The sequence below is a fragment of the Rhopilema esculentum genome, chromosome 3 (assembly GCF_057945365.1).
Source record: "Rhopilema esculentum isolate cy_ngs chromosome 3, ASM5794536v1, whole genome shotgun sequence".
Classification (NCBI taxonomy): domain Eukaryota; kingdom Metazoa; phylum Cnidaria; class Scyphozoa; order Rhizostomeae; family Rhizostomatidae; genus Rhopilema; species Rhopilema esculentum.
Genome location: NC_142817.1, coordinates 2,614,060 through 2,642,053, shown reverse-complemented (window position 1 = coordinate 2,642,053; position 27,994 = coordinate 2,614,060). Strand labels below are relative to the sequence as shown.

General features: G+C 37.8%; 1 protein-coding gene across 4 annotated transcripts; it reads right to left on the bottom strand.

Annotated features, from left to right (window-relative positions):
- Positions 1–455: 455 nt before the first annotated feature.
- LOC135692934 (monocarboxylate transporter 6) lies at positions 456–27,994 on the bottom strand. Of its 4 annotated transcripts, XM_065211283.2 has the most exons (6): positions 27,660–27,985; positions 15,244–15,676; positions 7,778–8,044; positions 6,069–6,361; positions 4,330–4,699; positions 456–3,219 (listed from the first exon to the last, which is right to left on the bottom strand). In XM_065211283.2, the coding sequence occupies exons 2-6, from the start codon at positions 15,422–15,424 to the stop codon at positions 2,999–3,001; spliced, it is 1,332 nt and encodes a 443-aa protein (XP_065067355.2). In that variant the 5' UTR covers positions 15,425–15,676; positions 27,660–27,985; the 3' UTR covers positions 456–2,998. The 4 variants fall into 4 exon arrangements, with proteins under 4 accessions (XP_065067355.2, XP_088967772.1, XP_088967769.1 ...); XM_089111646.1 differs by lacking the exon at positions 7,778–8,044 and having other exon boundaries at positions 27,660–27,994; XM_089111643.1 differs by lacking the exon at positions 27,660–27,985 and having other exon boundaries at positions 15,244–16,581.

Sequence of the window (27,994 nt, the reverse complement as noted above, 5' to 3'; positions counted from 1 at the left end):
TCAGAGCTTATGTCTCACAGCTACCGTTGAGGGATTGTCTCAAAACAAATGACATAAATGAGGCAGTTAGTAAATGGAATGAGCTTTACACAAATACATTAAATAAGCATGCCCCTTTGAGGAAAATAAAAATTTAAATCAAAACCAAAGCCCTGGTTTACACACGAACTACAGACTCTAATCAACAACAGAGACAATACCAGGAAGAAAGCAATAGCTACCAAATCTGAAATAGTGTGGAAGCAATACCAAGTGGAGAAAAAGAGCGTTATCAAGGCTGTGAGAGATGCAAAAGACTTCTTCTTTCAAAAGACACTAACAGAATTTAAAAACAACCCTAGACAGATGTGGAACTGCATTAAGCGACTTGCTCCAACAAAAAAGGAAAGTAACCCTCTTCCACCTGAGTGGTTGAACAAAGATCAAGCAAATAAACTGAACACTTTTTTCTCAGAAATTGGTAAGATGACCTAAAATAAATTACAGCCAACTGAACAGAGCTTCCTCTTTCCTTTGGACATAAGATCTAAGCTCTCTTTTAAAACTGTAAATAGTGCTGAGGTAAAAAATTGGCTGCTGAACATCCCATCTAATAAAGCAACTGGTGCCGATAACATTGACATCAAATCTTTGAAAATTGTGGCAGACATAGTGTCCCCATCCATTGCATCCAGATCAAACCTGAGCATTGCATCAGCACAGTTCCCTTCGATATGGAAATCGTCATTGATTACTCCAGTCTTCAAAGCTGGAGCTAAAACTGCAATAGGAAATTATCGTCCAGTGTCTGTGTTACCACTTCTCTCCAAACTGATGGAAAAGGTTGTAAACTCACAAGTGGCCCACTATCTGAAATATAACGATATTCTCACAAAATTTTACTCTTGGTTTCGCAAGAATCATTAAACTCAAACTGCCCTCATAAGCATAACTGATAACATTTTGTGTAACATGGACAAAGGCCTTATCACACCCACAATACTGATAGATTTTAGCAAAGCATTTGATAAGCAAACCATTGACCACCCATCGATGCTTTAAAAACTACTAAGGTATGGTTTTGACACCCACTCAATGTTTTGGTTCAACAGTTACCTCCAAAACAGACTTCAGTACGTTAAAGTCGGCAACATATTGTCAAGTGCAGCAAAGGTCCCCTGTGGTGTACCACAAGGATCTGTCCTGGGACCCATATCATTCAACCTGTACATAAACGAGATACCAGCCATGCTTAAGAAACTATCATCTAATGACTCAAATAAACATGGGTATGCTGATGACTTACAGCTATACTCCTCTTGCAAAGCTGAAAAGGTTGAAGAAACGCTCTCTATGTTGAAGGATGATATTAACTTGATACTTGAGTGGTTCTCTGCAAATAAGTTAAAGGCAAACCTTTACAAGTTTCAGTTTATCATATTTGGCACAAATAAGCAACTTGTGAAAATTCCACCATTATGTTCAAAGATTGATATTCAGGACAATATAGTTTAAGCTGCAGTGGAGGTTAAAATACTTGATCAAACGCATGCAGATTGATCAAACACTTTCTTGGAACAGCCACATCTCTCAGCTAAAGAAATTTTGTGCAGGGAAGCTAATTACAAATGAAGCAGATCAGAGACTGTATGAAAAGAGAAACTTTTTCAAAGGTTGTAAAAGCATGTGTACTCTCAAGCGTACAATATGGCGATATTGTCTATGGCAATGCGTCACAATCTCTATGCTTGTACATATTTTCTAGCCTAATTTTATTTAATATAATAAGGACTATACTTACATTTGGTGATATTTACTTATAGGTTCTTGTTTTATTGATTATTTATTTATTTTACTGCCAGTGAAAAACCTATATTATACTCAGGATCTGTGCAATGAATACATTACATTACATTACATTAAATTACAAAATGAAATGAAAGTTGAAAAGAACAAAAAATATCGTCATACTGCAAAGAAAGGTGAGACGATTTAACTTGTCTTGAATGGATGACGTTGTGGAATCGAAATTGTCAAATGTTCATAAGCAGAATTCACTAGTTTTGTTTTTAAAGGCATAATCTTATAGATTTGCTTTATTTGCAGCATGTTATTTAGCAATTAATTCATTTTCAGAAAAGAGCAACACACGTATCTAAACATTTGACACAATCGCATTTTGCTATTTCGTATATGAAGCTTTGTTGCAAATTCTTTTTAACTTTTCTTCAATTTTCAACATCCATCTAACTTTTAAACAACCATTAAAGCCCAATTTACTTGTGTTTATTACTGTTTGTTCTCGGCACGTTGCGGTGTTTCCTATTTTCTACATACTTGTGAAAACCTGTCAGCAAATTATCCATTTAAGGGTTATATGTTATCTTTCATATCTAACAGTTTAAACTAAATGTATAAAAGGCCCTTGCGCAATCGGCATGCTTAGCGGCAGCTGTCTTGAGAAATTGATTGTGTTTTGTATTTTCATGCAGTACGATATTAGGCCGGTTTTGAAAATATAGTCGCAAAGCATGCCAGTTGCGCAAGAGCCTTTAATAGCCAACGGTGGGTGTCGCCAAGGCAAGTTGAGTGATGTGGTTGATGCGATTAAAGTGTCTCGAGCGAGTTCCTTTGTCCAAAAAGCAATCCTAATGTTACTGGAATCGGAACTTTGCTAAATTTATTGGGGTCCTTCTAAAAATCAACACGAGGAGAGGATTTTTGAAGAAAAGCATTCCTAATATTACCGGCATGAAACTTTGCTAAGTTTATTGATGTCGTTCTAAAAATCAACGAGGGAAGAAGATTTGATGATGAAAAGGACAACCATGCCCACATGGCTACACTACCGTCTTTTGATACTGCATAAAGACTTTGACAGATACAGCAGAAAAAGGCAAAATAATGCCTGTAAGGATTTCGTTTTTTAAGAATTCTACCAAGATTACAAATGAAAATTTTCACAGCAAATTAAAAGTTCACTCGAGCGTAATTATTCAGCTTGAGTACCAGCAGGTAATCAAACAGAGGTTATTCTTTCCGTGAGAAAACCTTCTTTCTCAGAGATAGAATAAAGTTCATCATTGTCGATTTTTGATTCAAATATAGGATGCTTTTCTGGGCTGAAAGGTCCGGTTTTCAGGCATCTCATAGCACACAATGCCAGGGCACCAAGAATTAATGGCAAGCTAACTGAATAAAATAGCATTGTGTAATCTCCAAATTTATCCACCAAATGTCCTGGAAAAGAAAAATTATGAATCAAACTTTGAATTTCTCTATTGATAAAAATTTCAAATATTTCTTGTAGCCAGAAATGTGTAGAAAGCAAAAGTACACCTTCCTACCCCCTTCCTTCATTGAAAGTTGGTGAGTTGTGTACTTAAAAAATACCTGGTTGAAGGGGGTTCAAAAAGCAATTTCCGTCTTTCCAAGATTATACGTCTCGTTCTTACACAAGCATTTTATTTAACAAACTAAGCTTGGAATTACTACTTAGTCTGTTGGAAATCTTGTTGATTTTAGAACTGAAAGTATTCTACAAGTTTCTTAAATACCCAGTTATGCCAAAGAGCTGCTTTTTAGGAACACAGACATGCAACACAAAGTCACTAACAAAGAAGTCTTATTGTGATTTTGTGAAAAGAGGTTGTTGAAGGATGATCAGCACTATGGTTTCTTAATTCTTTGGTCATTTTAGAGTACAGTTTCTAATAAAATGTTTCTTATAATAAGTATACGAATTCAGAAGACCCCTGGGAACCAGAGCCACATAAAAAGCATACCGGAGAAGCAGAGGAGCCTCTGAGAGGATAGATTGCGAATAAGTTCTTAACGTCTGGAATTTTTTTGTTTTGAGCACATAACCCGAACGAGCTCCTTGAAATTTATTTAATTATGAAAATCAGTTAAATATTTTAGCAATTGGATAGGTTGTGTTTGATAAAAAATTTGAAGTTTGCTTACGGATTACTGTTTTGGCATGGTTCATAAAGTAATGAAGAGAGACCAAACTACAGTGGTTTGATGGGGAAAGAGCCTGTAGCCAGGTTTCCCCATCTCTTTACAGTGAAAATAATCAAACTGCTTTACTGCAAAGAAAATAAATTCAAATACGCTCCCCCTGTAAAGACAAATTGGTACATGATTGAAAATTCATCGGGATTAATGTTGGTTGGTCTGTTTTTAAGTGCAAAATACAGTATTGACAAAACTGTACACGCTTTAGTTTTTGGAACAGGACGGTTCTAATATTCAAGAAACTGCGCTGTTTTAATTCTAGGACAACAAGGACACATCTTGACACACGACGCTTCCTCTATAATGTCATGTTTTCATGCTTCTACTTACCTAATACAGGGGGTCCCGTCATTCTCGATATGCCCTGTACGAAAAGCTGGATGCCAAATGCTTCAACAAAAAAGTCTTTTCCGGATACACTCATGACCGGGACGGCGTCAAGGCCCTGGATTCCGCCGTCAAATACCATGTATAGTATCGAAAATGCTACGATGTGTGCGTATGTAGAAGACAGTGCTGATACCAGCCCAGTAACACCACCTAGTACCATCATAACTTGAAAAGACGTGACAGGATGCAGCAACCTTGAATGCAATAATTGTCCTAGTCCAAGCCTCCCAATTATATTTCCGATACCCATGTACATTGGTAGCATTGATGCTTTATCCCAGCTGATTCCAAACTCGATGGTGAATTGGGTCTGCAAGAAAGTTGATGACAAAAACATACATCAAACCGAACTGCGCTTGAAATTAAATCCCCACAAGCTTTATTCGTTAAATAAACCCATCTCTTGTGTACCAACCATAAACAGGCTAAATTTTGGGTAGGGGTCTGCAGCGACGCGACCATATAAAAGTGGTACCGTTGTCTAGGCTAGTTTTCATAAAAATCTTACCCTTGGCAAGAACACCTTCTACAAAAATTGCTCCATTTATTAGCTAACCAAAATGGCTTATTAGGAATGAATTCCTGCTTTGTTAATTGCGAATCGAATATTGTCATATTACCAATATTGTAAAATATATGATACCCTTATTGTCTAGACTTTTGCTGGGCAAAAAGTCCTAAAAAGTATACCCTTACTCGCGGCACATTCCCAGTTACCTTTAGTACGGAAGAACCGTAGTAAAAATATACATGTTGTTTGAAAAGATGTGGACTGACCACTGACAGCGTTACAAAAGGGCGCGAAGACTTGCGATGCGATAGTGTCACGTGTCAAACATATTTGGCTTATGGGGGGGGGGGGGGGGGGTTTGGACTACAAATTTAACTGATTAAAAATTTTTTGCCTGAAATTCTTTAGTTGCTGTCACAAACCTCTGCAATACATTTTTTCAATCTAACTCTGTATATAATTCGCAACTTATCGACCAGTAGATTATTGCCGGCCATGTCTGGTTCAATTTATCAAAGGTTGAAGGTTATCAAAGGTTATCATAGATTATCCAAGGTAAGGTTATTCAATTTTTCATGGTGCATCCTACAAAGCTGAAGGCTTTTAGTTTTTTTGCATTGCTTGACTTAGCGATGGATTGGCGCAATCTATTTCTCTTTAAAGTAACGAATTGAGTACCGAGGAAATGGCTTCTATTGGAACCGCACAAGTTTGAACTGAAGAATTAGAAAGAGTTTTTGCATAATGTTGTCTTGGATGGCCAGCACGCTGTCGACTATCCATGTTTTTAATTTCACAACATGCTATTCCGCTACATTTTGATCAGAATATAAAGCACTGAATATAAGTATAAAACGGTGTGGGAATAGTTTGAAGTTGTTCTAAAAGGCACAATGATGACAAAACGTCATTAAAGGGCACGTGTTGTAGACATGATTGGCTAATGCAAAACAATCATTACTTTTGTTTAGTACAAACACAAAGCATTGAATCGAGGGAAAGGTTTTTGTTGCATTATCTTATAGGAACTCACTATATTGTGAGTTACCGCCTACGCAGTAGGGAAAAGTCATGAAATAATGGGATTCTACTTCAAACTTCTTTGTTGCATAAGCCTACTTTTGCCGCGACATATGCCTTTTAATGCCATTTACCTGGTGACACTTACCTGGTGAACAGCCATTATGTCTCCCCCAAGGCGTGCAAAGAATATCCCTACGATCCAAACTCGAAGTGCTGGAATTTTCAAGACGCGGTAACATTGTTTCAAAGAATTATTCTGTGGTGGGCAACTACAGCGTTCTTTTTTCGGTGAAATTATAATTGTGCCTATAACCAGTATCAGAAAAAGAGGAATTGTGAGAATGCGTAGCAGGAATCTCCAGCCATGCATTTCCAATAATACTTTGAACGGATTTGTGAATAAGATTGGGCTGAGTGGGACTCCAGCAGATACAATTGCTACGATGGAAAAAGATTTAATGTTAGGAGAAGTGAACTAGCACTATGTATATTTCGCAAAGTTATGAAAAATAAATACTGTACTATATTTCAAAACAACTATATAACAGTCTATTAATATTTTGCTTGGAAAAGGCCAAAAGTACCTTTAGGAAAGTAAATTGTCATGAAGAAGAATTTTTACGTACTGTGTTGCTGGAAACAGCGAAAAAACCGACATTGCACTATTAGAGCATAGGCAGAAAATTGAATTTAGGTGCGGAGTGGAGCAAAAGCAATACAAGCGAAAGAAGGGGGTGTTTGAAATTTCAATGTCCAGAAATAGGCTTGACTCTCGATAAAAGATTTGGTTTTAAAAAAGAAATATATCCCTTAGTTCATTTTTCAACCCTAAGTGAACGAAAGGTATTCATTTTGCCTAATAATTGAAATTTCATACTCAGAAAATGATGTTGTTGTTGTGTATACTGTTTTCCGCTGCTGATAAAAAACATATCTAGAGAAGTTATGTAATATAAAGATGAGTCAGTTTAGCATTTCGCGAATGAACGTGTGCATGACAAATAGATGAATAAATCGATTAAGATTAATCGGATATGGTACAGAGGGGTACACAAAATATCGTGAAACTTAACATAAGATTGTTAATGCTATCAATTCTAGCAAAATCATAAGCTTGGCATCAAGTAGAATGAAAAAGCATCACTACAGTACAGCTACACCACCAGGAGAGGGATGGAAGGGAATTTTTATCCGCAAACAAGCTATCGACGTTTGAACTTAAAATTTCAGTACAGACTATTTATACAGACACAACGTCACGTGTGAGAACAACTTAAAATCACTATCATGCTTACATACGCAATTTTATTGTAACCTTCTTCAAGACTCTCCTGGGATTAAATAAATTCAGGAGGAGTCTAATTAACCCCAATCCAAACATTCAAACAGCAGGGTGAACAGTGACTTGAAGTCATTTGAAAACTGGCTGCATGGACAATAGATAACTCAGTTATGGCAAGAATGGTGACTCCCCCAAAAACAAACGCACTCTTTTTGTTATAAGAATAAAGTCTATAAGATATCCAGGCTCAAAATCACTGAAACTTAAGAATGATAGGTGTCCGCCTTTTGGAAGGTTTTTTACGAGACTTTGACCAGAAAACAATCGATCGGGGAAAACAAATTGTCCGCTAATCAGAGGTGTCCGCTATTTAGAGTGTCCGTTAATTGGGGGGGGGGAATACTGTACTTTACTGGAATACTGGAATACTGTCGCTTAAGATTAATTTAATAATAAATAAAACAGGCTCAAAATAAAAAAATTAAGAATATGAAACGCTTTCTTATAAAAGAAAATGTGTATAAATTTTTAATGGAAGAAGACGAGCAGGCAGTATGAATGCAAATCATTACCGGTTGCTAAGGATGCCTTCTTTTCGAAATGCTGGAACACGCCAGTATATAGAAGATTGGTCAAGAGGCTTGCACCAACGCCATACAATAACCCCAGTGTTACATAAAGAACTTCTAGCTTGTTAACAATGGAAGATCCTAGGAATGACGATGACAGTATAATGGTGGTGAAGCACATTGAGCGTCTCACACCAAACCTCTTGATCACTACGCAGCTTAGCGGTGAGGAAAGGAAGGTGACACTGTGGAGGATTGAAGCCACCATCGCTGGAAAGAAATGTTCGTGTTAATCCATGTAGATGCACCTATCAAGTGGAGAGGTAAGATTAATTAGACGAAGTACCAAATTTTGCGGTACCAAAGAATTAAGCCACATCTCCAGTGAGAAAAATATTTCACGAAATTTTGCTTCGAAATTCTTCATGTAAAAATTTCCTGTGATTGATTTTGTTTATAACACAACTGCAAAGTTCGGACCAGCGAAAACATTTTTTCAGAGAAATTCTTCGCGAAAAATCCCAGCGAAGTTCACTGCGCATGTCCATGACGTAATTCGCGCGAACTATTTCGCTGATATTTTTCTCACTTGAGATTAGGCTTTGTAAGAATATTCAGCTCACTGTTAAAGTACAAAATGGTTTCATGTCAAGCAAACAAAAGCATTGCAATTGTGGAACTTCTTTAAATCAGAGAACATGGCAAGAACAATATCAATATCTTTGAGTTTACCTCTCTCTTGATATAATTAAAATTACCATTTTACCAGCCTGTCATAAAGTGCTCGATGCCGTAAAGGCAGAACTGTACATGTATATGCTATTTCTAAATTGTTACTCCAAATTAAGATTACTCTTAATACGATCATCAGGCAACTATTCGCCACTCAGTCCTTAGCGGACGCTACCTACTCCTTGTCGTATTTTCTCTAATGAACGCCGCCCTCTGATGAACGCTGCCCTCTATTGAACGCCGCATCTTAGCCAACCCTTTGGAAAAAAACGCCGCCCTCCATTGAACGCCGCACCTTTAGCCAACCATTTGGAAAAAACACCGCTCTCTGATAAACGCCACCCTTCATTGAACGCCGCATCTTGAAAAGCGGCGTTCGCTAGAAAACACATCAAACCAGAAATGTGCTTACTATTCGAAAGCTATGAAAGTTTTTATGTCATAGTGACGAGGACTCTGGCGGAAACAGGGATATTGACATTCCTTGACATTGCCATAACGTGAACACATCTTATGTGAACTTTAAAACAATTTTCATACAATCTTTATTATGTGATTTTGGGAAAAATGTTCAAAGTCTATTTTTATATTTTTTCATCGCACTTTTCTTGTCATTTTTCATTTGGTAAACTTTTCATTTTGTATTGAGCGCAGCCCTCTATTAAACGTTCTTTAGAGGAAATACGGTAGTCAAAGCGTTGTTTGAGAGGTTTTTTTGTTAAGTATCTATTCTTTCGTAACACCTGCAATGTTTTTTCATCAGCATTCCCTTTTGCAGGCATACCTCATTTCTCTTGTCAAGAAATTTTTCTTGTTCTTACGGTGGCAGACTTTGCAAGATATATCCATTTCCGTCATTGTTGTGGTTGGGCCATTTCTTATTCAAATTCAAGGAGACGATAAAAAAGTTACATAAAACATCTTCAAAATTTTGCACGTTGACTAGCCTTGGAGAAGATGTAAATCATTTTTGAAAATCAATGCTGATAAAATACTATTCTATCTAAAATAAGGTCCCTAAATGTCCATATCGGTGTGAGCAAGGCAGGGGAGGATTTAACGGGGCAACTAGGAGAAGTTGCCCCCCGGGGCCGTCGCTAATCACTTTTACTTAGGGGGGTGCCAGTCACAAATTTGCCGACAAAATAGGGCATGGCCTGAGGTATTTTAATTTTTGGGCGTGGCTTTTTGACGCAGTTGATTTTGTTTATCAGAGAGTATGTTCTCCTCAGTCAATCATCCCTTCGATTTTCGCGTTGAAATTTTCTTTGCCGGAGTAACTGAGTACCTTTTTTGATTTTACTCTAGAAGTGTTCGTGTAGTCTTTTTCTTGCAATCGTTTAGAATGTTTTACTTCTTTTAGGCAAACTTTTGCTACGTTTTATTAAATTCGTTCTCAAAACGGAATTCATTACTTTATGAGGCCCCCTCGAGGTCCTTGGGCGCTTTGTTATCTTGCCCTCCTGCTTCCAGTACCTCCAGGATCAGCGTTCAGAGTTTTCCACTAAACTTTGACACTTCCCCAAACATTAGGTGGAAATTAGGTGACCCTGTAAATGCAGACAATAGTCTGCTAGGTTTTTGACCCTGTCTGCCGACAGGTTGTCATTTGAAATTTTTAGGGAATATTTTCCCCTCCGTGACACCCATAGCGCTATCTGTATCTTGAATTGCTGAGGGCTTTTGGATGATATACTTTTTCGGTCTTATCTACATCCCATCCACACTGTTTGCTAAAGCTATTGTTTTGGGAATTTTGAAAGCAAAACCGGACAAAACTCTACTTTTCGAAAATTTGCCGCAGAAAATTCCTTTGTAGGGGTATCGCATCCCCTGTACCCTGACCTCCACCACCTGCACCCCCACCCCCGCTAGCGACGGCCATGCGCTTGTTAAGCCCCAGAATCTTTCAAATTTCAACACGTGAGCTGAGCCCCCTAGCTCCCTGCCAAGGACACTCTGGGAAGGGGTGAAGTGCAGGTTAAGTGTTAACTCAGAAAGAAAAGCACATGCATGGCATCTTATGTTGATTACAGGTCATGAAATACGTCATCCAATCGATTTTCTCATCGAGGAAATCGATGTCTAGTCTTGGCTCTTAGCACAGTATTTGACTTGATTTGTCCCTTTATGCTATTTTTAGAATATGAAATTGCTACCCATGTCTCTATTTAGGCATTCTTCTCTAAATAACTACTCTCTTTTATATGAATATGAAATGTAGCTTTCTCCATTCTTTCAACAAACTGAAAAGTAATACGAAAAGATGTAATTGACAATCTTACCCGTTAATGCTATTTTTAAAATGGGGTACTGGAACCTAGTTCTCGAATTTGGGTTTTACCTTCATAGTCTAGGCTCTAAGCACAGTATTTGACATGAATTGTGCAAATTGTGGTACCAGCATGAAAATGGGTACACTGAGGCAATTGTACACGTTGATAATGATGCCGAACAGACACAAGCTGAAAAATGCCCCCAAGTGCTATTTTTAGACTGGGGTACTTGACCACATGACCGCAATAAGGGAGTGAAATTTCCACATGTTTCTAAGTGTTTTTTATTAGATTGCCTTTGTCATACAAACTACTCGCGCTGGCTGCCAATATAACATCGATCGTATTTGAAAGTAGCCTATAATTATAACGATTTTCGCCCCTCTGAATATGATCGAGTTTGAAAGTTCAGTAAGGGTATTTAGCATTTCTGCTACTTTGGATAGTCAGCATTTTATACAAATTGTATGAGATTTTCAGAAGTAGCGAAATGTGAAAGTCGCATTTTCCTGTACATGTGATAAATTGCATTGACCTTCAGAGGCAGGAAACGCGTACATATTTAAACATATCGCTTTATGCATATATTAACTGCGTTTTTCATAATATATTTCGGTGATTGAAAAGTTGTATGAAGCTACACTTTAGTATTTACATCAAAATTAGCGATATTTAACAGTAGATAAAAGTTTGAATGAGCTTGGATCTACGTATCCCATTCAGAAAAGAGAAACTAGGCGGAATTTTATCTCTCCGTTATATTTTAGTGTATCACAAAGTATAGAATGCTAGACTTTTTATGTTAAAAGCAGTAATGACTAATAACGTACAATAGAAACAAGTCTAAAAAGTTATAGCATCTAGAGGTAATATTCTACTTTTTTCTAAAAATACTGTTTGGTTAACCAAAAAGGTAGACAGCCATACTATCTTGTTTACGTCAAAAGCAAGTAATTGCCTGTAGAAGAGTGTTTACATAAAGGCCTAGAGGCAACAGCCCTAATCTAAAAATAGAATGAAAGGATAATATTGTTTCTGTGTTATACTTTTATCGTGTAGAATTGTGTTTGAACCTATACCTTCATGCTCAATTTAAACTTTAGTTAACTACGTAAAGTACCCCAGTCTAAAATAGCACTTGGGGGCATTTTTCAGCTTGTGTCTGTTCGGCATCATTATCAACGTGTCAAATTGCCCCAGTGTACCCATTTTCATGCTGGTACCACAATTTGCACAATTCATGTTCTAACAGCCCAGATTAGTCAGTTGTCAGCGCAAGAGAGACTAAAGTCCAAATTTTGATGAAAAACGAAGCACCCTTGCTTCGTGACAGATGCTAGGGTCTGAGACCTTGGAGCCCGGGCGCTTGTGTATGACATGTCGTCAAGAAAACCCAGTACCGCTGACAATTTGTCAGATTCATTGTTTGTCTTTTCATGAGATGCACCTAAATTCAAAACACAGCATTGCATCGTAGCGATAAGGTCTCGAGTATCTGTTAGTTTTCAAGACAAAAGGAGGGGACGGTTTCAGAGACTAGGCCTTTCTTGATGAAATACTAATAGCGAGAACACAAAACTGGAATGGTACATGATACAGGGTGCAAGAAAAATAAAAATGATATTGAGTTTGGCCAGGGGCGGATCTAGACGTTCGCACCGTTCGCACATGCGACAGTCAAACTTTTAAAATTATACTAAGAATCGGTCTCGAGAGAGGTTTTTGCTGAACAACAACTTTTTCGCTTATTGGCAAATTTCTCATTTGTGTTTTGATACTATTTACTCGGGAATTATGCTTCAGTTATATTTGACAACTGAACACCGTGCAGGTGCAGGAAGATCCAGGGTCTGAATCATGCATGATTTAAACCTGGTCATAAACAGAAGCAAAATCTTAAACACAATCTCTAATTTTATCTTGATCTTGATTCAATCTAATTCAAATCTTGAAGCATCCTGACTAAAAAACAACAGGGTACCAATGTAGTTAGATTAGGGCATTTCGGTGCACAGTATGATTAGTAGCACGTTCGCACCGATTCGCACAGCTTTTGTTTTAAAATATTTAGCCAATCAAATTGCTAGATAGTGCGAACTTCGGTGCACAGTATGTTTTTTAGTAAGGTCGCACCACTGGGCTAAGATTAATCCGTTCTCATTGCGTGTATTGTGCAGTTTTGAGCTTATTTATGCCTGGCATGGGCAAGCTTTTCACTGGAGAAAAGGAATTTTGTGTTATGGAGTCGGCTGGCTACATGTAAAACGAATACGTTAAACCTGGTAATTTGGAAGACAAAGGTCGCTAGATTTTCAGAGTAACATTCGACACGGGATATTTTCAAGTTTCAATGTTCATTACCTCCTCCATGGATCGAGGGCCTACTAATGTCAATAAATGCACTGGACTGGGGTGATAATCAGTGGGCGATACCTGCGATTTGGCTCTGGTGAAGAAATAATGTTCAGGACGTTGGCAGAGAAAAATTTTCACTTAGACAAAACTTTCAAAGTGAATCTTTTCAATGTGGATTTTCAGTTCTTTATCAGCTTTCAGATATTTCCGGGTAATGTTTACTTGCTTGGGTATTCCCCTGAATTTGAAGGGGTTTCTTGGGAGTAAAATACATGTTTACACGCTGATTTGGTTTAGCTATTAAATAATATTAGTTATTAATGCAGGTTTTATGAATATTTGTGTAAATTTGTTCTATTTGGTAGCACGGTAAATTTGTTCTGAAAATTCATTGCAATGATGTTTTTCATTTTTTGCGTGGCCTGGTTTGTTATCGTATACCATAAACAAATTGAGAGAGACGACTCGAATGTTTGCCTGATTATGAAAGGAAAACCGTCAATACGCTTTCTTGCTTTACGCTTGGCTAAGAAACAACACAAATGATTCTGTAGTATCAATTGAAAACTCAGATAAGGAATAAACAACGTTTGACAACGTTCTAAATAAAGCCAATTTAATGTGCGTGTCGATTGCTCAAATGAGAAGGGGGCGAATATCCTTAAAAACTATGGGTGTGGTCAATAATGATATTTCCGACCACACCCTTATGTGCGACAGTCAGAATATTTTCTAGATCCTCCCCTGAGTTTGGCCATTTACATGCTTAGACCCCAATAAAACTTTTTTCAACCCCTCCCCTCCAATCGCAGACCATGTGATAGGCTTGCCTTGTCATGTGGACAGAAGCCACATAATAAATTGCCTTGTGATTTTCCAGGGCACAAGGAGCTGTGTGATTACTATTTTCAGCATTTTGAAGTTCATTAACATCGGCATTGACTGCTAACATGTAAGAAGTCACACAGCACTGTCCCGTCAGTCATAATAAAGAAAATATTGTATTTTGGTAACAAAGAAACAATATCTCGGACATCCCTCTCTTTGGAACTGGCGGTATCGGGAGTAAACACTGCCAATCCAAAAAATGTTTATCTAAATCTTTATGGCAAGTGATTGCAAGCAGCTTATCGTAATTCAGTACGTATTTATTGCTTGTGTCGAAATCTCGGAGGTGCATACTTTCAGCATCAGCTCAACAGTGTTGTAATAAATATCATTTTAACAGTTCAATTTTCAGATATTCCTCACAACATTTTCTCTAGACTTCGAAACCAAAAGTACGGGGTTCTAGAACATAACTGATCGTTACAAAATAGCGTGTTTTAAGAAAACCATTCTTATAGGATATCTTTTTTACACATTCCTATAGGTCCTGTTTCGACTGTTTCCGCTGTTCACGCAATTGCCACTTTCTCCGTTCGTATTTTTGTGCAGGAGACTCGAACAAAATACCATTGCAAGAAAAAGTTATGCATCCAGACCAAACTGCAACGGTTTTTCGTGCGAAAAACAACACGTGGCGAAATAAATGATAGAATAACATTGTGATGATTGTGTTATTGTTAACCGTTTAAATAGAATAACCCCAAGGGGACCTTATGCTCGTGCATAGTTGTTCACGACAGTTTTTATTTTTTTTTCGAAGTTGAGTGTTCTGAAAATCAGACGCGTTGTTTTTCATGTCTCGTTTTGCTAGGCCATGTTTTAAGGAAACATAACAAACATCATCTACAAAAATGCGCTGCTAAGTTCTTTGCGCATGCCAAATCTTCGCAGCCAGGTAGGTATCTAAAGACAATTCGCCATGACATTGGCTTTGATGGGAAATTCCACCAAGCCACGTTTTGCAGCTCAGCGGCTGGGAGAAAAAAATTTCCATGTCGCGCGGCTGCTTTCGTGGCTGAGAACAGCGCGCTCCAGAAGATTTATAATTCAGGCAGGGGCAAACCAGGCCCGTCGGAACCGAGGGGCTGGGGGGCTGGAGCCCCCCAATAATTGTCGAACTGTAGTATGTTTCCTTTATAACAGTGCATGCAAACATAATGCTTCCTTTGTCAAAGGAAGCATTGCTAACGATATTTATATAATTGAAGTTGCAATTACCTGTTTTTGCTCGAGTTTCGCCAAACTCCTCTAAAAGGTATGTGTACAGCAGTCCAATTGTCAGTGAAAAACCATTGACCAGGAACATCATCAAACTGCTCACTACACAGACAACCCAGGCCCATCCCCCATCTTTTGCCCCATTACGAAATTCGTTGAATTTCTTGATACATTCAAGCATCTTGGATGGCTGCTTCAAAAGCCTGACGAGTCTCTGTATACCTTGTCAATGCATGGAAGGGCACAAAAATGATACGATAGCCGAGCTGGCTCAGTGGCAGATTTTGATACGATCCTGGCTCCAAGTTGGTGGCTCGATAAACTTTTCCAAACAGCGGATTTGTAGAATCACGTGACGTCTATTTTGGGGTTGACCTTTGTGTGAAATGACGGAAGCTGCCGTGGTACATTCTGATGACAAATGCTGCACCCTCTGAAATGTAATTATTATGGTGCGCCGTTGGGGCAAAAAATGATTAATTTTTGTGTATGCAGTTTTAAAAAAAATTGCATGCGGTTTTGAAAAAGTGTAAATGCACATTCAAAAAATTGCGTATGCACAATTAAAAATTGTGCATGCAAACATAAATTTTTGTGCATCCAAATTATTAACTGTTGTGTGTGCGGACTTCGCTGCGTATGTATCACAAATCGATGTGTGTGTGTGTTGCAAAAGTGGTGTGCGTGTCATGTAATTTGATATGCCTTTGACATTATGGCTACCCGCTGACATTTGTTCTGCCAAACAAAGCTTTATAGACATTTTCACGCAGTGTTTCTACTTTAAAGGAAATTTTCCTTCGATCAAGAAAACTGATACTTTAAAAAATGCCGGTTTCTGCAAGCAGCTATACTTTTCTCTCCATTTCCAGCTTCTCTGCAAGCAGCTATACTTTCCTCTCCATTCCACATCCCTAGGCTAAACTTTAATCTAAACAGCTAACATAAACAACGACGGTTCTCCACGAACTCTAGTACTAAAAATTCAATGAAATATATAACGAGGCACAGCACAGTCTTTCTCAAGCACTGCCTGTCCTAAATGCAAACTGGGCCGCAAGAGCTTTCGCAAGCCTCTTGGGCGAAACGGTTTGGTTTTTATCTGATGTTATGTCTATACCTTCTGAATTTCTCTCCGAATCTCCTTGAATCTAACTAACTACGTATATTTATATGTACAAGGAAAATAATGATGTAATCCTAATGAGGGGTAACCCTACGGAAAGGAAAAGTATAGCCGCTCGCAAGAAACTGTCATTCTTTAAAGTATCAGTCTTCGGATCATCTCTCGCGATTTTAAACCTCCATTTTACAATGGTAAAATAACAGCTGTATGGGTGGCGCTGTATTCAAGTTAATATTTTATTATGCTACCCCAACCTCGCCCCCCCCCCCCCCTCACACCTAGGAATACTCGATATCTTAGTAGAAAAATTCAACGATTTGCCCTCGGCACCAACACTGCCCCTCCTGCCCTTATCTTTTGCAGGCGTCCCCGTGCGAAATTATGGGTCACATTTTTTCAGACATGTGCAGAATTGTGTCCTAATTTTTTAACCAAAATGGCACGTCCGTGTTCAAAAAAGGGCTTATTCAATTCTCACTGAAGAACTTGAGATTTTATATATCTATTCTATTTACAAAAACACAGTGCCAATTTCACAAAGGCACAGTGCTGCCCCCGCTGTCCCCGTAGAGTCGGGGCAGGAGGGGCAGCTACCCCCGGGCTTTTGGCACACCTGATTGAAAAAAAGGTTTTTTTAAAAAAACGGTATTCAGTTTGATTCTGAGCCCTAATATTCTTTAAAAAAACTCTCAAAAAAGAATGTACTGGGTTTGGTGACAACGTTTACCTTTTGGAGTGAAGAAATGTGAAAACGTAAGTATTATTTGGCAGCTGCTAAAAATGACAGGACAAAGGAAAAAACCCAGCGGGTAGCCATAATGTCAAAGGCATATCGAAGTACATGATACACCATTTTTGCAACACATACACACACATCGATATGTGACACACACAGAGCGAAGTCCGCACACACAACAGTTAATAATTTGGATGCACAAAAATTTATGTTTGCATACACAATTTTTTGAATGTGCATTTACATTTTTTCAAAACTGCATGCACTTTTTTTAAAACAGCATACACAAAATTAATCATTTTTTGCCGCAACGGCGCACCACAAATTATGATTTTGAATCTAGAAATGATGGGTGTGTGTGTGTATGCAGGGCCGGTTCCATGGGGGGTATGGGGGTGTAACCCCCCCCCCCAAGAATAGGCATTTGTTTTTAGTCGGTAAAATTGGGATTTTAGTCGGTAAAATTAGGATTTTGACGGGTAGATAAACTTTATTTGTAGAAAAGTGTACTTCATGTAATTTTTAAAAAAATTCAAAGATATTAAAAAGTTCTGCAGTTCAGTTTTCCCGTTGATCCAGAAGAGAATTTTCAGGAACATCACAGAAGAAGAATAATCCCAAGATATTTGAAAAACAGAGACAATTTTAGTCTGGGAGATGCATTTCTAGCCATCCTAGAAACCTTAATTTCAAAAAATTTCTTCCGCACTAAACTTGATTCTTAGCCCCCCAGGCTCAGTTTTGTGGCCCCGTCCTCTGAAACTGCGAAGCACAATGCACCAGTCGTCGTCTACATCTCTTTACGCTAATTTCGTACGAGAAATACATTTCACAGAACTTATCTGTTATCAAGAAGTGGGTCCAGTAGAAGAACAGAAGAGTTCTATTCAGTGTTTCTAAAGGTTGAATAAACTACGTGACAACAAAAGCTTATTTAAGAACTTTCATAAAACTAATAGTTTTAAAGCTAAAGTTGCTTTGTAATGGCTGAAATTTAAATATTAACAATGCTAAAATATTCTGATCGCATTAACGGAGTGTAATGCTGCCAAAATGTACTCGGTAGATAAACACTTGCAATATATTGCTGGTTAGAGGTTGGGATGTTTTTTTGCGCTGTCTGTTTGAAAGTTTATTTGCCTTTGTCTTCGAGAAACGTTCTCCAGCACTCAGTGTGACCAGATCTAGCATTATATTATGTTTTTAGCATATTTTTGACCAAAAATCATCATTTAGCACAAAATCTGGCATAATCGGAAATCTAGCATAATTCTGGCATAATTTTTACATTATTAAAATAATGATATAATTCTTTTAATAAGTTTCGGGCCAACTGGGAAAATGGTGGATGTCAAGTATCTGCATGCAAACTTTTAACACCCAGTTAACATGAGTTCATAATAAGTGCCCCAATTTTGAACCAACAAAGTTCATGAAAAATAAAATGAACCAGAACATTTACACCAGAGTGAGTTAATTTTCCTTAAGACGATCTTAATTCAAATAGCGAAGATGAATGATAAGAATTTTCAGCAATTGACATTGTATGAACTAATCATGTTTTTGTTAACTTGAATTGGTTGTGCTGGTTTGTAAACTGTTCAACTTAAATCCTGGTTTTGTTTGCTATTCTGCACATGCGCTGGCCTCTCTTTCAAACGAGAGAGCCTCGATCTTAAATCTAGCATGAATTTTGTAAATCTGGCATAGTTTTATGACAATTTCAGCATAATTGCGAAATTGAGATCTGGTCACACTGCCAGCACTTGCAGCACACTCAAAACAGCACACTCCAGGACAGAGCTACAATGCCTGCCAAAAGTCTTGGAACACTGACATCAATTTCCAATGTCAAAACCAATCATCCCCCTCTCCCCTACAGAACAATGTTGGTGTACTATCAAACGGGTTAGGATTTTAGGAAGCATTTTCTTTTGCGCTACTTTTATGATATTTCTCTAAATCATCAACATTGTTTTAGGGGGAAGGGGGCGGAAGTAGAAATTGTTTTCATGAAAGGAATGAAAGATATCAAATGCAGCGTAAATTGCTGTGTGTTCCAAGTACTTTTGGCAGGCATTGTAGGTTTTATTCAGCACACAGTTTTTTGCACTGTTCAAAATTCCAAAAACCTTCTAGGTGCATGCAAGCAAACAACTAATTTTTGGTACAAAATAAAGTAATCTTGGATTTCAATTTTTCGTCCATTTTTCCAAACAAGCGGTTATGTTCCTATTTACAGCTCACAGATGTGCCCCTTTTTGCCGTCATGTTCCCCTACCCACTTTCAAATTACTTCCTATGTGCATGCTCTAATTCAAGCAATATTTTTTTGTTTCTGTGTGTTGCTGTGTGTGTTGATGAGTTCTGGGTGCCATTTTATTGTCAGCGTTTGGTCAAGCAGTTTAGTTGAGCGCACTGTAACACGCTGTAGCTGAACTAGGCAAGCATTCTACTACCAATTTTACATTGATTTGAACGCTTTTCTATAAATATACATGAAAGGAAATGAGAAGATTTTTCTAATTTCAAAAAGAAGGAAAAAATAAGGAAATTCCGTTCTTAGAAAGCTCTGTCTAATCCCGTCATCTCTCGGTCAAATGATAGTACAAGTGACACCAGCTACAGTCACTCTGAGAAAACACTACTATGCTACCAAATCAAAGAGATTATGCAACAACAACCGAAAATTCCGAGATTGTAATTACATCTAAGTCAAAGTTCTTAGTCCCAGCCAATCAATTAAAATTACAACAAGCTGCTCCAGTTGTGGGAATGGCCACTCCAAAACTGCAAAGACACTGATATAAAAGCAAGGGTTCGTGGAGTGAAATCACGACTTCATATTTGGTTGCGAGTTGGGAGTATTGCTATTACGTGAAACTGAGAATCTCAGTCCTAAATTGCAAAGCCAAACAATTATCAGCTGCTAAGGGAAATGCCATTGTATAGGATGTGATAAAGGTTCTGTGTAGAGATAGGGAAGAGCATTCCTTTAAATTATTTTGGGATAAAGTACTGTTGAAGAAAGAAGAACTTGATGCTGATGACCCCAAGCTTTCAAGAAAAAGAAGAATGCCCGCAAGACTCGATCCCAACAGTTGTTTTCCATCGAGTCCAAGGGAGAGTTGTCGTCATATTTACTTCAATGCTTTTAATGCGACTATCGAAAGTATAAGAGCAAAGTTCAATCATGCAAATTTCAAATGCTAATCCAATTTGCAAGACCTTTTGCTGAAGGCGGTTACAGGAAAACCACTCGAGAAACAACTTATCAAGCCACGTATCAAGTTTTTATGGAAATTATGTCAACCCATAGAGATTTATCTCTATGTGTCAACCATTTAACACTGATAGCACCAGCAGCCAGGGCTTTGGGCTTTGATACTGATAGCTTTAATATTTATGATCTAATTAAAATGTTTGAACAGCTAGAAGCACCAAGAAAAAGTGCACTAAGCGAAGTTTTAATACTTGGGAAGATTCTGTTGGTGATGCCAGCCACAACTTCAGTTAGTGAAAGATCCTTCACTGCTTTGGAGAGAATCTTATCTACAATCTACCACTACCAACGACAGGTTGAATCGTCTGATGATCCTACATGCTCATAACAGGGGCGGATCGAGACATTCTCAACATTCTCAATTGAGAATGTCAGATTTTCCCAGTTTGATTATTCTGATTTAAATGCTAAAAGTAATGAATGAGCTCAGGTTTAAGATTCAATATAAGCATACATATTTTTATTATGTATTTAGGGTATTTATTTCTACACAATCGCCGTATTTGCTATATTTTACTCCGTTTTGCCTTTGCGAAACATGTTTAGATCTTCTCCGATGAAAAACCAAATTCTCCTTCATTGAACCTAGTACCCAGGAGAGTAACAAAAGGCTGCGCCGCGTCCTGTATCTAGTTATGATTTTGAGAATGTTTATCGACTGTTGCCATGCATTTTCAGAAGTTCCTTCGCATTTTTAGAAAGTTGCACGCAGTTTTTGCATGCGCACGCAGAGAATTTCAATTCATTTTTGTCCCTTAGAAGGGGTCTACCTGAAAGATTTCAACGGGAGGAAAATTCGCCAGAATGACGTATTAAACCCATTCACTATTAATAGGGTATATCTGGCATATGTTTAACATATATTTTATGAGGTCTTGCCTACGTCGCAGTTTGAGAATCTTGAGAAGTTAGTGGGCTGGTCCAGAAAGTAGCGAAATTTGACAGGGAACACCAACTTCACGTGATCAAGAATCCACACTCCACCCCAGACTACAGTGGCAATGGCAGTGGCAATGGCAATGGCAATGGCAGTGGCAGTGCTTGGTAATGATATGTGTTTGTGCTTGATTAGAGAATAATTTCACAAGAACCCATTGCAAGTATGGATGTAGTAGAAGAATTGAAACAGTTATTGACCGATTGTGCTTTGGATACCATCGACATAATGATGCACTCCTTCTACCCCTTAGATTAATATTTGAGTCCTGCTTGACCCAAGGTGTGTTTCCCCAAGTTTGGAAACAAGCCAACGGAGTTCCCATCCATAAGAAGAACATTAAGAGTCTTAAGAACAACTATCGTCCCATTTCTCTCCTTCCAATTTCGGTAAAATTCTAGAGAAACTTATCTTTGACTCGCTTTATCATCACCTAGATACAAACAGTCTTTTAAACCAAAACCAGTCAGGTTTTCGTCCAGGAGACTCGACTGTTAATCAGTTACTATCAATCGTCAATTCCATTTTTTCAGCATTTGACTGCAATCCAACTCTTGATGTCATCAGTTCGGTTTATATAGATATTTCAAAGGCTTTTGACAGGGTCTGGCACCAGGGTCTTATTTATAAACTAAGCCAAATAGGTGTCTCTGGTAAACTACTGAGTTTAATACAAAGCTTTCTCAATGATAGAAAAAAGCGTACAGTTTTGAATGGTAAGACATCTACATGGGGTACCGTCTCAGCTGGTGTTCCTCAGGGTTCTATCCTGGGTCCTCTTCTGTTTCTCATTTATATTATTGACTTGACAGATGGTTTAAGGTGTAATGTGGAATTATCTGCCGACGACACATCGATCTTCACGGTTGTTCACGATCCACATACAGCTGCCCTCGATATAAACCATGATATGAATCTTATTGAGCTTTGGGCGCACAATTGGCGAATGTACTTTAACCCTGACCCCAACAAGCAAGCAGTTGAAGTGACTTTTTCTAAAAAGAGAATTTCAATGAATCACCCACCCATATTTTTTAATGATGGCTCTGTAAAGAACGTCCAGGAACAATAGCACCTTGGAATCATACTAGACTCTAAATTGTCCTTTACTGGTCACATCAAGTTAATTATTTCTAAATCTAGACAAGGAATAGGGATGTTGAGATTCCTCTCAAAATACCTACCACGACACACCCTCAACGAAATATACAAACTGTATTTCCGGCCACACTTGGATTATGGTGACGTTATATATCATATCCCTCATAAAACATGTGAATTTAGTCATAGCGTTAAATCAACTAATCAAATGGAGAAACTTGAGGCTGTACAATATTCTGCTGCATTAGCAGTAACTGGCGCTTGGAAGGGCACATCACGTGAAAAAATATATGAAGAGCTTGGCTGGGAGTCTCTCGACCTCCGTCGATGGAGTAGACGTCTTGTCCTCTTTTACAAGATTATGAAAAATTTAACTCCGGATTACACAAGAAATCTTATATCCCAACGCCAGGAGTCAAACCATAGTCTGCGCAGGCAAGCTACAATAGGGCAAATACGTGCAAGAACAGAGAGATTTAAATCAACTTTCTACCCAAACTGCTTGTCGGAATAGGAAAAACTTGACTCTGAAATTCGTGAATCCCGCTCAGTGAATGTTTTCAAGAAACAACTTCTAGGACTCATTCGTCCACCCTCCAAATCGGTCTACGGAATTCATGATCCAAAACTTTTATCTGTTTTAACGCAGCTACGCGTTGGACTAAGTAAGCTAAATTACCACAAATTTAAACATAATTTTAGGGATACTTTTAATCCCCTGTGCCTGATAAATGTTGGCATTGAGGATACGGAGCACTTTTTGCTGCTCTGCAGTGCCTATGACATACACAGACGTGATCTTCTCGACAGCGTTGATACAATATTGCGTCCTCGTGGCCTATCTAACCCTCCAAACAAAGAACTATTGCAAATACTCCTTTATGGCCATGAAAAGTTACCTTTTGATTCAAATACAAACATTCTTGATGCGACATTAAAATACATTCAGGCCTCAGAACGGTTCCAATAAGTTATCAACTTTCGCTTGAAAACCTCTCTCGTGTAAATTATTTTCTCTTTTGTGTAAATTTTATTCCTTTTATGTTTGGAGTGGTGTCGCTCATCATGTCTGGGCGCAAATTTGTTTGATTAGTAAGGAACATAGGTAGACTTGATATCTCCTTTCAAAATAGCTTTTCGTGGGTATTTGTCATATCTGCAACGCTATTGGAACGATGGGCGACACCACTCCAATCACTTTTGTAGCTTATTATTGAAATATTTGTGTCTCTATGTTAAGTGTAAGTCTTAGGGTTGTTGTGCATTTCCATGCTCCCTAGGCTTTTGTATTGTTATTGATTGTCGTTGTAAATTTTATGAGAATATAAAAAAAACAAATTAAATAGCTATTCAAACAAACTAAAATGTATCCATAAACATTATATTACCAAGATAGGCAACCATTGAATCATTGAATGAATATTCTAGTTCTAGTTAAATTCAGAACAGTGTAATTTTTGTGAATTCTACATTTAAATCACATTACACAAAAACAGAAAGAAAATGGTCAGGTATCGGTGTTAAATAAAGCATTTTAGCAGCATCCAGAGGGGCCAATCTGCAAACAAAACAAACTTTTTGCAGAATTTACCACCTGAGCCGCTAGGCCTAGTAGCAGCAGCACAAAAAGAACCCCTATATAAAATTTATCAGCTGTACCTTAAAGTCTGACCCTCTCTCTTTCAGCAAGGTTCAGTCAGCAAAATGAAACAATTCTTTTGCCTCAATAAACGTCGAAGGTTGTGTGTTACGATCTGGTTCTGGCGCCTAGGCCCTCCCGGCAGACTTGTAAGTAACCATTCTCTAGTCAGCGAAAAAAATACTCCTCAATGGTATCCAAAGCAAAATCGGTCAATAACTGTTTCAATTCTTCCAATACATCCATACTTGCAATGGGTTCTTGTGAAATTATTCTCTAATCAAGCACAAACACATGTCATTACCAAGCACTGCCACTGCCACTACCGCTGTAGTCTGGAGTGGATCACGTGAAGTTGGTGTTCCCTGTCAAATTTCGCTACTTTGTGGACCAGCCCACTAACTTCTCAAGATTCTCAAACTGCGACGTAGGCAAGACCTCATAAAATATATGTTAAACATATGCCAGATATACCCTATTAAAAGTGAATGGGTTTAATACGTCATTCTGGCGAATTTTCCTCTCGTTAAAATCTTTCAGGTAGACCTCTTCTAAGGGACAAAAATGAATTGAATTGTCTGCATGCGCATGCAAAAACTGCGTGCAACTTTCTAAAAATGCGAAGGAACTTCTGAAAATGCATGGCAACAGTCGATAAACATTCTCAAAATCATGCCTAGATACAGGACGCGGCGCAGCCTTTTGCTACTCTCCTGGGTACTAGGTTCAATGAAGAAGAATTTGGTTTTTCATCGGAGAAGATCTAAAAATGTTTCGCAAAGGCAAAACGGAGTAAAATATAGCAAATACGGCGATGGTGTAGAAATAAATACCCTAAATACATAATAAAAATATGTATGCTTATATTGAATCTTAAACCTGAGCTCACTCATTACTTTTAGCGTTTAAATCAGAATAATCAAACTGGGAAAATCTGACATTCTCAATTGAGAATGTTGAGAATGTCTCGATCCGCCCCTGATCATTCCTGTGGAAGGAAAGATTATGAAGCCAAAAAATTATATTCATTTTCTTTGGCAATAGAAAATGCCTCTGAAAGCTAAGCAAAGGGAAGTTTAGTATAAAGTGCCAGGCCTCAGAAGATTCAAATTTAAATTTGATGGATCTACTAAATAGACAGTCATCCCAAAGTAATTCTTCTTCCATGTATTTCCAAATGATGAACAATAAATCTAAAACAGATATACAGACTTTGACTTTGATGCAGAAATATTTTACTCTAAATCAGTGCAATTATCATATGCCAAAAGATATGATGCATTTAAGAGAGTTAGCATCCAGGAAGAAGTTGAATAGCCTTAGCTGTCTATTTTTGTTACTAGAAAAGGTTTTTACCCAATTCTTTGTCCAAGTTTCTATGGCTTGTATACTCTGAAAAGTGCCTGCATTTTTAGTAATTTCATTGGTCAACTTTCGTTAATAATTCTCTTCTATGATGAGTCTTGTGCCCTTAAATTTTAATCAATGATTTGGATGTCTACAAAACTACACTTCTTTCTATAAAATTCCACATGTTAAACCATTAGAAAACCAAGCACCATTTGCCACACACATTTTGTATTGATCTTTGTGTTATTTTTCCCTGCATTACCCAATTTTCAATTACTAGTGTTGATATGCTTATGAGAAATTCTTTAATGTTGCATCAGTGTTTTTTTTGGGCAATATTATGAGGGGGCAAGCCTATTGTTTTGACAAGGTGACATCACATTTGTCCATTCTTTTCAGAATAAAAGACCTCTGTCTTCCCAAAATGTTGGGGGACAATTGCCTCCCTTCATCCCCTCTGGGTGTCTGCCACTTTTTATTGTTTGTTTCTATTTCTCCTCTTAAAATTACAATAATTTTGATCATCCATAAAAGACAGAAAACAATTTCTTGGGCGTTTCCAGGATATGGGCGTGGTCGCTCAGTCATAATGGGTTTTGAGAATGTCAAATTTTTGTCTGTATCCGACCCTGGCTCATAAGGATAAACTCGATCAACTAGCCTTGATCAAAGTGGCTAACGAATTTGTCAACCGAATTGATAGCCGTAACCAGGTGTTTGGAAAATTTACCATGCATGATACCATTAAGAAGGCCGAGGTCCAGCAGAAGGACACGTAAACAAACTAACTTTGTTAAGATCAAAATTTTGTTATCAAGTTATCAATTTTCTTTATCATCAAATTTCTCAAAGCTGACTATTTTCTTGTTTTTTTCCATGTTCTAGCAGGATTCTTATTACATCCTTGAGAAACAAGCCGTAACAAGTTTGTGGGTTTGGATGTTATTTTTATTGTGAATAACCCCTTCATACAAAAGATTTCTTTTTGAAAAAATGAACATAGAAATATAAACAAATATGATTTAGGGAAAAGGGTTTTCGAAAGAAAATGGACGTTTCTGAGAGAGAGAAAACCTCAAAATTTTCCCCTTTATCGTTCCGTGCCCCCCCCCCCCCCCCCCAATATCTAAAACCACGCTACGGGCCTGATGTTATGTGTGTTTATTTGAGGGTGGGAACTTAATGGCAATATTGGGAATAAGAACTATCTATGATGGCTATTATGCTGTTATGAAGTCAGTCACTACCAAAACATAGTAATTATTTGATCCTTTGATTACTGGGGTCTAATTTAAGGGCTGGGTTTTTTAAAGGTTGGGGCTTATTAGGGGAAATACGGTAGTAAGCTCCAATGGTTAAAGCCCTGAATGTTCTAAGAATTCTTCATTTCATACCACATTTAACGAGGAGCACAAGCAAATCTTGAAAGAAAATGAACAGATTCTAGAGGCAAGCCCCATCTTTCATGATCGAGCCCTTTGGATTGTGTGATATCTATTTTTTTTATTTTGTAATACATTTCAAGCGATATAAAGCTGCTACAAAGAGGTTTTGTACCGGAGTTAAATTTTTTGTGTGTTAATTAGACAACGGACTAAAAATAAAATTCTTTTTAGGAATATTCAGAGTGTAATTGTTCAATTAATATATAGGTTGGAGTAGCCTACCTCCCCCCCCCCTCCCCCCTCCATTTTATTCATATTTACCTTGATCGTCTTAAAAGCAGTAGATTTGTCGGTTAGTTCCGACGGCGTAATGATTAAAATTGGATAGAAAAAATCATTGGACCAGGATTGAGAAAGTTTTCTGGACGATATAATGAAAATTCTTTAAAAATGTTATGACAACACAACCGCTTACTAGAAACTGTTAATAATCTAGAAATACTATTGAACACACTTCACGTGGAAATAACTTTTGCTTACATTATTAAGGCTTGTTTTGGCCTAAAAATACTTCTTACACAAGCAGAAGTAAGAATTAAGGACGGGCAAATAAGCATTTGTAAATTAGCATTGAAAAGTGTTACTAAAACCAATCGGCAATGATTTCGAAAATCTACAAACTTTCTTGAGTGAAAAAACTTTTCAAGAAACTGCTTGCATGAATACGTTGTCACACAACCAGAACCAGCCGTTTCGATTCAATGCTCTTATAACATTACAAAAAAAACTTCTCATAAATAAAAAAGTCGAAAGTTAAGAAATATTAATAATCAAGTTGACTTAAAATGACAGTAGTTACCTCAAACATGCAGTGGTGACGAAGCCTCGCCAGTAACAGTAGCAAAGATAGCAAAGATATGAAAACTTTTCGACCCTTCGACCATTAGACTCGATTTACCATTCGGGCGTGTTTTATATTGTAGACAGTTACAGGTACCATATCGCTACAAGCTGCGTTTGGACATTGGTGTTGGTGCTGCGGCTTTAGGCTATGTGGCACAATGATGTAACAGGTGCCGCAAAAAAGGGCCAGGGACAGTGGCGTAACGGGCAAAAGTTACTTTTAGTTCGAAAACTAAGGGCCCCAACCTTGAGAGGCGCCAAGCAAAAGTTTTGTCTATGTAATTCTAATTT